At 43.1% G+C, this 13085-nt stretch overlaps 1 protein-coding gene across 1 annotated transcript in view; it reads right to left on the reverse strand.

Annotated features, from left to right (window-relative positions):
- Window positions 1-423: 423 nt before the first annotated feature.
- Window positions 424-13085, reverse strand: part of EXT1 (exostosin glycosyltransferase 1) — a 292828-nt gene continuing 280166 nt past the window's right edge. Inside the window, exons 8-11 of the mRNA XM_027092574.1 lie at window positions 12828-12917; window positions 7572-7732; window positions 4740-4911; window positions 424-983 (exon numbers count right to left, since the gene is read on the reverse strand). Of these exons, the coding sequence (XP_026948375.1) occupies window positions 798-983; window positions 4740-4911; window positions 7572-7732; window positions 12828-12917 (609 nt within the window). The 3' untranslated portion in view covers window positions 424-797. The remainder of the gene's footprint in view (window positions 984-4739; window positions 4912-7571; window positions 7733-12827; window positions 12918-13085) is intronic.

Raw genomic sequence — 13085 nt, forward strand, 5'->3', positions numbered from 1 at the left:
GGTAGATTGTTTGCATGGTTCCTTGTGTAAACTGAACACTTCTTAAGTACACTAGCGTTTTCTTGGTACTAACTTCCCGCAAGCCCGCAATGAAAAAGATGATCATCTTTATCTCAAACATAAAGTTTTCAGTTAGAACTGTCTACCTGGAGGTCATTATACTTCTTCTCATGCAGCAACATTTTAGAGATAAAAGTTCAAGTGGATCTGCCAATTCAAAATGGAAAACAATTTGCTCTGGCAAAGCGGAGTCATGAACTCGTCTTAGTTATGCTTGGCTATTTCTTGACATGGGGTAGAGTGACTTATGGTTTTTTCCATGAAGTCCGAGCTTTTCGAAACTGCAGGGCACCCCGCGTGAGCGACGGCAATGCTGTCTGTGAAAGAGGAGTAGCAGCTTTGAAATATCCACAACCAACACAATTTTGATTAAAGAAAGAACTCTGGTTTTTAATAGTTTTGATCATTAAAAAAGTTTAAACCTGCATAGCAATCATTTCAAAAATAATTATTTAATGTTCCATAATTAAACTGTACACAACCTAGTCTTGGGACATAGAAGCCAGTGAGGTGAGTCTGGGGCAGTCCTGTGCAGTCCCACGAGTCAGGAGTAGAGTTTCCATTGGCCTTTTTATTTTCCTTTATATTCTTTTTTTTGTCACTTTGATCATTTTAGTTTATTTGGATACTTGGCACAATCTAGCTCCGCTGCTGAGCGGATGTGCACGGGGAAGAGAGAGCCGCTGACCCCATCCTCTGGCCCTTCTTGCTCCCCTCCCCCGACTCGGCCAGGTTCCTCAAAGTCGCTCGATGTCTCGGTATTTCTTCCGCAGAATAGAGACCTGGTCTTTAAAGAGGACGGGGTCGAGCCTCATCTGAGAGTGGATCAGCGGCATGTAGCCAAACCAGCTGGCAAACGTATTCATGCAGCTCTGTCGCTGGGCAAAGTGGTCAGGGTCAGCCCAGCGGGAAGCCCGAGAGGTCTGGGGAAAGGGAGAGAAAGAAGGAAGACGATGAGACAGGTGCCAGGTGAGATGGACACATGGCTGAAAACGAAGTCAGGCTTAACGGGCATGCAGTAGGGCTCAGGGTCTGGCCTGGCCACCACGCGGCCCCGTCCACGTGCCTGGTGAAGACGCAAGCATGGGTCCGGATTTTCAGCCTCGCCAGAAGATTTTCCTGAGACCTGCCACGCTTCCCAACGCCCCAAACATACAAAGATCCATAGGGACTGACACATTCTCTGGTCCATGAAACTGCTGTGGTCACTAAACATAAAACTTTTCTTCGCACTTGGGAGTAAATGCGATGACTAATAATGTATTTATGGTTTCACAGATAATTTTCTGAAACCCTCCTGTTAATTTGGTTGATTCTGGGTAAGAAGAAAGATGGCTGCCGTCTCTTCAGCTCTCCATGTTGACCCTAAGGTTGGTTAAATATTTTTAGACCATTTAAATGACTGACATTGATTTAAAAGAATGCCTTAAGTGACTTGATTGCTGAAATTTAAATAGATCAACTAAGCATAATGTCTTTAAAATCGTGTTTTTATGAAACAAGGAAAAGGTGGGCTGCCCAATTATGTCGAAAAAAACCCACAAACTCATTTATGTCAATAGGCCACTGTTGAATGGTGTGTGTGTGTGTGTGTGTGTGTGTGTGTGTGTGTGTGTGTGTAATGTGTTTGCATCCTCATGCATTGTTAGAAAATACTTTCATAGGAAGGTACATTTTGCTGTGAGAATCACTGAGTCACTTTAAAACCACAAGTGTCAACCACATGCTTGAAAGAAAGCATCGAAGGTAAATACAAATGTCAAGTTATCTCGGAGCAGCAGAACAACAAACAAAACACTCTTTGTAAAGTGCTTTCATGAGCTCATTTGAGCTTCGCAGCAACCTGGTCGAGTTATCTACCCAGGTAATAACATCTCCGCCGTACAGATGAGGAAGCAGGTTCAAGGAAGTTAAAATTGTTTGTTCAGGGCTAGAAAGGGGCAGAACTCAGGTTTCATTCTTTACCTTTTGTACCAGAGGAACTCTGCTTGGTAAATCAGAGAGAGCATCAAATTAAGCTGACCAGTTGAGTCCATATCAGAGCCGGAAGTCCCAAAGGTACCTCCATTTTTCTCCTAATTTGGGATGAGCTTGCAGGCCATTTCTGATTGGTCCACTTATTCCCAAAGGGCTAGACCCACTACATCCCGGTGAGTGTTCACATCCTCAAAGGGAAACACTGTCAAGAGCCTAAGCTCATTCTTATTCTCTTACAAATGAAAAAAAAAAAAAAGAGTCCAAGTGAATCATTCAAGTCTCTTTTTTGCCTCTTGATTTTAACATTTATTTTGGGTCAACCAACATATTACAGAAGATATCTTTCCTGTGTTATAAAGGCGTAATTTTAGAGCACGATATCCATTTACTTCACCAGTCACACAAACATTCAATAAACTAGTGTATATGATGGGAAAAAGGGGGCAAATATAGCACATATCTAGCTAGATACGTCTAGTTAGACCTAAGCCTAAATTTAGATTTGTTCCAAAAGATGTGTAAAGTCACTAGAAATATTGGTTTGGTAGAATTAGGCAAATCTATGAAAAGAGTAAAAAACCAACCCCTAAGAAACCATACGTTATGAGTTCCACCCCTAATTTGTGTATAACCTCAGGGGAGTCCAGAGGACTCTGAGTTAACAACATTAAAGGAATGGTGTATCTTTAAATGAGATCATAAATATGACTATGCATGGGTACTCAATACATTTTGCTTGAATTTGCAAAGTCTTTCAGTCTTAAAAATGACAAATTCTTGTAAATCCTCTCGCCTGTCCTTTTAGTAGTTAGAGGGAAATAGAATTTTCTACTAGATTCTTTGCTTTGTCCAGTACCTAGTACCTAGACCAATGCCTGATAACCTGTACATATTTGGTAAATATTAAATTATTAAATTTTATAAACTTAAAATCCTGTAAATTTTTTGCGTTTACTAAATTCAGTGAATGAAAAACCATCAATTGTGTTAACATGAGGCCTGGTTACATTTTCCTCTGCAAAAGCTGGATTTATATGTGATTTTCAATAACTGTTAGAACAAGGTACATAGAAAACCCCCCAGATTGAACTGATATAACTACGTAAGTATGTCCTTTTAGGCTGACTCAAATCCTGCTGGATTCTCCATGATTTAACTTGGGTAGATCTAAATGGTCTAATGGTTTTTGGTTTCGTACATAGAGTACTGGGCTCTGTCCAAGATGAATAAAAGGACCCTGAGGTGTAGAAGAATAAATAGTGGAAGAAACAGAGGCCGGGATTCAATTCCAAGTTGTCTCTAATCCTGGGTGACTTCTGGCAAGATGCTTAAATTCTCTGGGTCCTAGTTTTCTTACTTGTAAAAAGAGAAAGATTATATTTTGCTGAAAGTATCTTTAGTAGTAATCGTTTGTGACCCAACACTGTATTTTACTTTGGCAAATGCTTTCATACGTCTGACCTCAACGCTGTGAGGTAGATTTCACCATTTCCATTTTAAAGACGAGACAATTGAGTTTTGGAAGGTAACTGACTTGCCTACAGCAATGAAGTGCTGGCTCTAGAACTGAAAACCAAGTACTATGACTCCTCATCTGCCTCCACAATGTGCATCCGACTCAAGAGCAGCCATTAGGAGGCTGTGTTGAGAGTATTACTAGCCACTCAATAAAACACCTAAAATAAACTTGCATAAATTCTCTTTAGGTCTTTAACTCTGGAGAACAGACGTCTTTCTTATGCCACCTCGTAGGTCACATGAGCGCTTTTATTTCTTTATTCAACTTTTTTGAAGTAAAAATGTTGTGTTAGTTTCAGGTGTACAGCAAAGTGATTCAGTTATACAGATATATATTCTTTTTTAGATTCTTTTCCATTATAGGTTATTACAAGATACTGAGTATTGGTCACTGTGCTAGACAGTAGGTCCTTGTTATTTACCTATTTTATATATAGTAGTGTGTATCTGTTAATCCTAAACTCCTGATTTATCTCTCCCCACACCCACTATCCCCTTTGGTAACCACAGTTTGTTTTCTATGTCTGTGAGTCTACTTCTGTTTTGTAAATAAGTTCATTTGTATCATTTTTTAAGATTCCACATATAAGCAATATTATATGATATTTGTCTTTCTCTGTGTGACTTACTTCACTTAGTATGATAATCCCTAGGTCCATCCATGTTGCTGCAAATGGCATTATTTCATTCATTTTCATGGCTAATATTACATTGCATATATATATATATATATATATATATATAAAATGTCACATCTTCTCTATCCATTCATCTGTCGATGGACACTTAGGTTGCTTGCATGTCTTGGCTTTTGTAAACAGTGCTGCTATGAACATTGGGGTACATGGGTATTTTCGATTTAGAGTTTTCTCTGGATGTATGCCCAGGAATGAGACTGCTGGATCATACGGTAACTCTATTTTTAGTTTTTTAAGGAACCTCCATACTTTTCTCCATAGTGGCTGCACCAATTTAGACAGCTTTTATACTCTTGACATAAAGATACTCTTGACTTACATCTTCCCAATTACCCACGCCCAAACATACACTCCCTCAGAGCTTTTGCACGTGGTTTGTTTCCTGATATCTTCTCATTATGCTTCCTAGAGGAACAGTGAGTCCTCATTACCTCAGACTGAGTCACCAGTGAGCAAAGCAAGGGGGGAGAGTTCTCCTTCTCTTACCTGTCCCATCATTGTCTCCTTATACTGTTTCTTCTGGGTCACTTTGATTGGAGGCAATTTTGTCACAGCAGACACCAGGAAATTCATGAGTATGTCCTCACAGTTGGCCAGCTGGTCCACCATGTTCTTCAGGCTGGCTGGCAGGTAATGGGTGTAAAGGTAGTGATAATATCTGTACGAACCAAAGACAGGTTTCAGCAGGGGCCATCATTATAAAATAACAGGTGGTCTTCTTTGTCAGAAACCACATACTCATTCTTTGAATCCCTAAACATATCATGGTTGATGATGATGATGATGACAATTGTCATTTATATGGTATATACTATATACCAGGTAATGTTCTAAAGTACTTTACAAGAAATGCCTCATCTAATCCTTAGAAGAAACCTATGATGTAGGTACTACAGATAAGGAAACAAGGTACAGAGAAACACACAGATGGAGCTATTGCTTGCCCAGGCTAACTTTAATATCAGGCTGGTTGGTTAGAAACCGAATACTTAGATGGCAGGAGAAGTTACTTACATGTGATCCACATATCATTACAAGTTGCTTTACAATTTTAATTATTGGTTTAATCAGAACTGTATTCAGTACTATCCCATAACTCTGAGTTCAACAGTATAACCATTCCATTTTTTCTGGCCTGTAAGCCATGTGTTTCAACACTGTTAGAGCAAAACCCCAATCAATCTGGTGGTCAATCATTATGGAGAACCCACAATTTATTTGAATTATTTCTCACCCTAGTATTTTTTTTGGAGGAATATATAGCATATGTTTACTGGAAAAATCATTTGAATGAATTTGATTCACTGAATTGTGGTGGCGGGAAGAAAGAGGTGGAGTCTTGAGATCAAAATTCAGTCACCCTAAATGCTTATACCTTGTGCATTTCCAACTCCATCCTTGAGACGACAGGATTCTCTATTTTTTTTACTAAAAAAGACCAGGTTAAGATTGGTGTGTTCACCTTACTAAGGAGGGGATTTCAATAAAGGTTGAGTCAGGACCATCAGCCTTCTACACTCATGAATTTGGCCATCTTACCTGAGTCTCCTAGCTTTAAAGACCAAATCTATGCAAATAGCTCCCAAATTTATATCTCCATCCCTGACTTTTTCAACACACTCTTTTAAATGTCCCTACATGCCCAAGACTGAACTCCTATATTTTCCCTAATACCTATTCCATCTACGCCTTTCCCCAACTCTGTTGATGGCTCACTACTCTATACTTCTAGCTCTTCAGGTCAAAAACCCTAAGAGTCATCAAACTCTGTACCCAATCTGTCAGGACATCATGCTGGAGCATCTTCAAAATATGCCCACAATCTGATCACTACCTTCCCACGTCTGTTGCTCACTTCCTGACCCAGGCTCCATCATCTCTTGCCTAGATAATGTCAGTCACCTCCTAATAAGTCTCCCTGCTTCTCCCCTGGCCCCCTTATAGTCTATCTTCACCACAGCCTTCACAGTAGATGCCTAAAACATAAGAAGGATTGCTCTGCTCACACCCCTGCACCGGCTCCCCACGTAACTTAGAAGACTGTCAAATCCTCATGATGGAAAGTAGGGTCCTACATCCGGGATCCCATGACCTCTCTCACCTGCTTGCCCCTCACTCCACTCTGGTCACATCGGTCTTCTGGATATTCCTCCAGCATCCTGTCTCAGGGCATCCTTTCACACTGTTCCCCACGCCAGAGCACTCCTCCTACAGGTGTTCTCCTGGCTGACTTCCTTTCTCCTTTCAAGTCTCCTCTCAAATCTCATCCGTTCAGTGAGGATCACCCCCAACCTGCCCCTTCTCCACCTTTGCCCTGCTCTGCTTTGTCTTATCTCCTAAGAGATATATATTTTAATTTATTTATTTTTATTTTATTTATTTTTGGCTGTGTTGGGTCTTCGTTGCTGCACGCGGGCTTTCTCTAGTTGCAGCGAGCGGGGGCTACTCTTCATTGAGGAGCACGGGCTCTAGGCACGCACGCTTCAGTAGCTGTGGCGCGCGGGCTTCGGTAGTTGTGGTTCGTGGGCTCTAGAGCGCAGGCTCAGTAGTTGCAGCGCACGGGCTTAGTTGCTCCACTCCATGTGGGATCTTCCCGGACCAGGGCTCAAACCCGTGTCCCCTGCATGGGCAGGCGGATTTTTTTTTTTTTTCCGGTACGCGGGCCTCTCACTGTTGTGGCCTCTCCCGTTGTGGAGCACAGGCTCCAGATGCGCAGGCTCAGCGGCCGTGGCTCATGGGCCCAGCCGCTCCGCGGCATGTGGGATCTTCCCGGACCGGGGCACGAACCCGCGTCCCCTGCGTCGGCAGGCGGACTCTCAACCACTGTGCCACCAGGGAAGCCCGGCAGGCGGATTCTTAACCACTGCGCCACCAGGGAAGCCTCTCTCTTAATATATTATAGAATTATTATGTATATTGCCTCTCCCCTTGTTAGAATACAAAACCTGTATGGGCAGAAAATTTTTTTCCTATTTTACTCAGCGGTAAATCCTAAGCACCTAGAACAGTGCTGGAGGTGCTCAACTAAGCGTTTACTTTGTTGTTCCTCTACACGTTCAGTTACTCAATACACCCTGAGTACGTCTCCACACCTCAGAGTCGCCGAAGATGCTGCTCTACCATAGTTTCTAAAGATGCCATAAGCCAAGAGGTTTTACTGATTTCAAAGATACACGTTGGCCACATCAACAGAATTGAAATGGGGATTTTCCAAACTAATTTCCATTAAGGTTGTTAACAAGATTTGGCCCAGGTTCCCATCTCTGCAGCAGCCAGAAACGCATATAAAAAGCAATATAAGTCGTCCAAACTCCTCACTTGTGGTAAAGAGCAGCTCCCGTCAACACCATGGAGTAGTCGTTCGTCCACTTGGACGTGTAGCCCCACCGCTCTTTCGAGTTGTCCCAGAAATGGCTGCGTGCAGGGTACCCTACGATCCTCTCGGGGAAGCTCTGCCACACGGTGAACGCAAAATCCACCTGCAGGCAGAACACAAGCCAAACAAGCAATCAACGGTGTTAACAAATGTCAACAAAACATCCCCTTCCCCCTGCTAATTCGTAATGTGAAATCCCGGGACTGTTGCGAAACATTAATTCCATGTCTTCATCAGCAAATTAAACTGACTGCTTGACATTTGGCCCCGTAATTATGCACATTTTAATGTTTTCTGTTAAAGAAACTTCAGATTAGTGTGGAAATGAAAGAAGGAAAAAAAATACATTGGTGGATATGTCCTTTAGAAATCCAGTCTACTCAAGCTAAAAAGTCAAAAAATCAGTTGCTTCCCCCCACCAACCTCCAAAAGATAAGTGACCACTGATTGATGGCAGGCAGAAATGCATCTGTTTTATAAACAGGAGCAGATTTTCTATATACATCTACAGTATGAATATAGCGCATACATCATCACCAGCACACAGCAAAGCCAGAGTGACTAACATCAAAGCATCCACTTAAAAGCCAGAGAAAAGATGTTTAAAAAGCACACGGGTTCTAACAGGAATACAAAGCAGATATCATCAAGAACAGTCATTCAGGCCTCTCAGGTGTGAAGACGCTCAGTGCGAGGAAATTTGGAAAACACATCCACATTGAAGAATCACTAGGAATAAGTGGGGACAGGCCAAGATTATTTTTAAAGGAAATGCAGTGAAATGACCTCCTAGTGCTCAAAATAACCCAAAGCAAGTACTTCTGAACCTGCTACAAACTAACATGTGTAATTAACAAATAGTCTGTTTTCAAATGTATAAACTCACTTTTGACTTTCTATAATTCTTTGATGAATGACACATAAAACAACATACAGAAAGTAAAAACAGAACAACCCCCCCCCAAAAAAAACCCAGTAACAGCAAACCATCATATAATGGTCATAATTGTGTAATGCTTATAATACAACAGGCATGGTTGTAAGAACTTACATATTTTAACTCATTTCATCCTCACAGTAGCCCTGTGAAGTAGGTAATTTTAGAGTGTCCAGTTTACAGAGAGGGAAGCTAAGGACATGGAGGTTCAAATAACTTTTCTGAGTTAGTAAGTGGCAGAGCCGACACTTGAACCCAAGCCATCTGGTTTCAGATTTGGTGTGTACTGTTATCATCGCTTCCCTTCTAGCTCTGTGGCTACAGTGTTGAAAACAATTTATCTTATACAGGTTACACGTGCACCTAACAACCTTTGCCCTATCTCTTCTTGATAAGCAATGCATACGGAATTTTCATTTATTCCACAGATATTTCAAGTCTTGGCACTGTGATGGTGGCTGGGTGGCTGAGTGATGTTGGCAAGTCCAGTTCCTGACCTCCCAGGGGTTCAAAAGCAGAGCAAATAACTGTGCACAATAGCCCAAAGGTGGAAACAACCCAAACGCCATCAACTCATCAATAAATAAACCAAACATGGTATATCCATTCAATGGAATATTATTCAGCTATAGAAAGGAATGGAACACTGACGCGTATGCACGCCACGACACGGACAGACCTTGAAAACATTATGCTGAGTGAAAGAAGCCACACACAAAAGGCCCCATATTGTATGATTCCACTTACAAGAAGTGTCCAGAATACACAAATCCACAGACGTGGAAAACAGATTGGTGGTTCCAAAGGACAGGGGCTGACTGATGAATGGATACAGGGTTTCCTTTTAGGGTAATGAAAATGTTTCAGAATGAAGTAGAGGTAATAAGCATACAACACTGTGAAGGTATTAAACGCCACTGAATCCTACATTTGAAGATGGTTCAATTTATGCTATGTGAATTTTACCTCAATTACAAGACAAAGCAAATAAGCCTAGATCAGTATTTCCCAAGCTTTCACCACACGCATAACCATCATCGCTCCTTTTCCCACATTCCCACCACATATTCGATAACTTAGTTAATATTTTTCTTTAAACGGCATACTCTTTTTTTTTTTTTTTAAGCCTCATCCTAGGTAAACATGTCAGTGAAATCCTAGGTATGGGAAACACTGGCCTGGGTGATCTGTAAGGGTCCTTTTATCTCTGAATTCTTGGGGCTTAGTTAGAAGACATGATTTTTGTAAACAGCCATGAATTTAAATTTTTATGGAGATTTAGTTTGGTGCCCTGACTCAAGATAAGAAAGCCTTAACAACACAGGTTTTTCCCCAAAGCTATAATACCTGGGGGGAAAAAAAGTAGGGTGCTGGGACACACATTAAGAAAGCGTGGTGGGGTAAGGGGCGTCTCAAAGTTAAAAGATAGCAGGGGAGTGAACAGTATTTGCCAAAAAACTGAAAGCAGGTCACGATAACCTGCACATCATCACTGGCGTTCAATACTAATGGTGCCAACTGATGGGATAGTACATTATGCAGCCCGTCGTCAAAGAATCAGCCTGGCTGTCAGCACTCTTTGGCGTTTTCCATTATCCTCTGAAAAGGAGACGCATACACCGATGGGGCGTTTTCATCACATGAATTCCTTACTATCTCAAAGCCATTTCAAGTCATTTCAAAGCAACTCAAAAGTAAATTCCAATAAAACTATGATTCTTGTGATAGTTCTGCTTTCACACAGCTCATTAACACATCAAAGGAGGCAAAGGTCAGCTTATGGCCTCTTAAAAACTAACATCGGTTTTCTTTTGAGAATTTGAAGCAACCCAGATAAATGTAAGTAACTATAAACCAACTCTATCTAATACCCTTTATAGGACACTGTTTAAAAATCTATCCTTAATACTACAGAGAGGCATTTAAACAAGCCAAGAATCCTTAGAGAGGAAATAAAATGAACCAACATCTATTCACCTAAAAAAAAGAGAAACCCTCGTCCTCCACGATGTCAGGCAACACGACTGCTCCACTGTTCAGCCAGAAAAGTAAACAAACCAGATGGCCAGCCTCTTAAATTTCCATCTCATGCTCAACCCATGCTGACTTCTAATTGCTCCACATACAGCACAAGTTCTTCCCAGCATGCACTGAGAGGCTGGAATTGCTATTCTTTGCAAAGAAATTCACCAGCACGTGGCTACATCACCGTGGGACAGAGAGAAACAAATCCGAGTGTGAGATCAATTGCTCTGTGCCCAGCGGAAGATGAGAGATCAATCAATACTTCAGGTCATGGGGTAACGATTCAGGTATATGCTGCAGTCTTGACTATACGTTTCACGTGGCAACGTGCTGCCTTTCCTCTGTTTGCGCTCCGAGATCCACTGTCCGCTCTTCTTGCCATGCCCTACACCTGGGACAATGGAACTCCGTGGACTGCATAACCTGGTCCTCCTTGCCAGCTGGTGGCTGATTGGGTTAGGTCAATGTGCGTTGCTGGCAGGAAAATGGAGGTGGGACAGAGAGAGGACAGTATTTCTCCCCTGCTTCCCACCCCAGCTTTGGCCCCAGAGTTCCGGTAGGTGCCACACCCCTCCATGGTCATAGCTCTTGTAGGGCAGCCTCTTCTCCCTAGTTCCCCCTCTCAGGGACACCAGAAACACTGTTTCCTTCCTTCACTTCTTCAGGCCTAGAAGTAGGAGCTGCTTCCAGCTCGTGCCACTCCCCAGGTGCCTCTGCCTCTCCTGTGTCGTCCTTTAACCCCACTCACCTCCCTAGGTCGTACTAAATCCCTTCATTTGAGTCACCTGATTTGAATTGTTTGCTGCCAGGACTCTGGCGGCTACAGGCAGGAACTGGGCAATCAAAGTACCTGGCAGAGACCAGAACAAAGACATCCCTCAATAAATACCTGTTGAATGAATTCGTTCCAGGGATGCCAGCCTCCCTTGCAGGAAGCAGGAGAAAAAACGCAGGCTGGAGCGACCCGTTCCTTGTATTCCATTGCAGTCATTCTCTTTGAACATTAAGCATCTCTCCCCTTCCCCCCACCGCTGCTTTCTCCTGCCGACTCACACATGACAAAACTGGCTGTGTGCTCACACTTTAATCTGCACAGCACGCATCCCTCCAACATCACTCATTCACCAAGTATTTATAGAGCTTTGGCTGCATAGAAAGCCTCTGACCAAGGTGAGGTGCAGGACATGTTGTCCTGGGGTGATTTTGGTTGCCCTTACACAGAACGTCTGCTGAACTCCATCTGATGGAGACTTGAAGCATCCACGGAATTTGAAGAGACACAGAGACTGCTAGCCCAAGTCACCATGAGTCCTGGCTATGTGGGCAGCGGGCCGTTAGAATCAGACTGCCAACCAGGAAAACGCCTGCTGGTAAGTGTCGACATTTAAATCGAAAAGAAAATGATTATGAATAAAAAGGAATAAAAGAAGGGGAACAGGATAAGTAGCTAAGTCTCCCAGCGTTTCAGCAGCTACCATGAATAATGTATTTGCGATCTACTACATTTCTGTGTAACTGTCTTTGGTCCCCTCTACGGTTTTAAGTGCGGTTTCAGAGATCAATACTCATTCGAGTTGTAAAAATTGGTTTTCCAGCACAGCTATCTCTCCTCTTCTCTCCCTCTCCCTCACACATTGCTCTGTGCCATCTTATTTTGGGGCACAAATACCTGAACATCTGAAATAGCAGGGATCTCCATCTCAGCCTTCAAGTGAAACCGTTTGCTCTCGTGTGGGTTGAAGAAAATGCACACTTCCAACCCAGATGGAAAAGCTGCCTTTAGAACCCAGAATAGTGTGTTCCCCAACAGAGTCAACACACGCCCACACAGGCGTTAGAAGAATCAGGAAAGATGGGCTCCCGGAGCGTGGTTTCAAGAAAATGCTAAACAGGTGCCCCTGCCCGCCTCCCCTGGGTCCCTCTGCACACCTGCCTGCACCTGCACTGTTTAAAAACAAACAAACAAACAAACAAAAGGAGGGAGGGATGAGGTGAGGTGCAGCCTCGCAAATGAGGAACCGATTAGCAGAGGAAACAAAGGGGAAAATGCCCTCATCAGGGCGCCAGGTGGCGGCAAGGTGCTCACAGGAACCGGGTGGATTCAAACCAACTCTGCAGGAAGTTTTGAAAAACGTTTTGGGCTTGGCCAAGGCAAGGGCAAAAGAGGCGCCGGCACCTTGGGGTTTGAGGCGACTGCCCGCAAGGCACTCCGCCCCTCCTTGGTGAGGCTGCTTACCTCCGTGGTTGAAAGCACAGTGTCCTCGTCAAGGCTGAGCACGGCGTCTGTGATGATGTTGTCATAGGGCAGAAAACGGCTGCTCATAACCTGGGAGGTGGGGGAGAGCAGGCAGGAGGGAAGGAATTGGGGAAAAGAGAGGTGAATGGACAGTCTTGTTTTCAGGAAAATTTCCCCCATCGTCAACTTCACAAAGGACGCTCCACCACCATGTCACCTCTCAACATAGAAGGCTTCCATTTCCCATCCGTGGAGATT

The sequence above is a fragment of the Aethalodelphis obliquidens genome, unplaced genomic scaffold (assembly GCF_003676395.1).
Source record: "Aethalodelphis obliquidens isolate GAN/ISIS:26980383/991018 unplaced genomic scaffold, ASM367639v1 scaffold79, whole genome shotgun sequence".
Classification (NCBI taxonomy): Eukaryota; Metazoa; Chordata; class Mammalia; order Artiodactyla; family Delphinidae; genus Aethalodelphis; species Aethalodelphis obliquidens.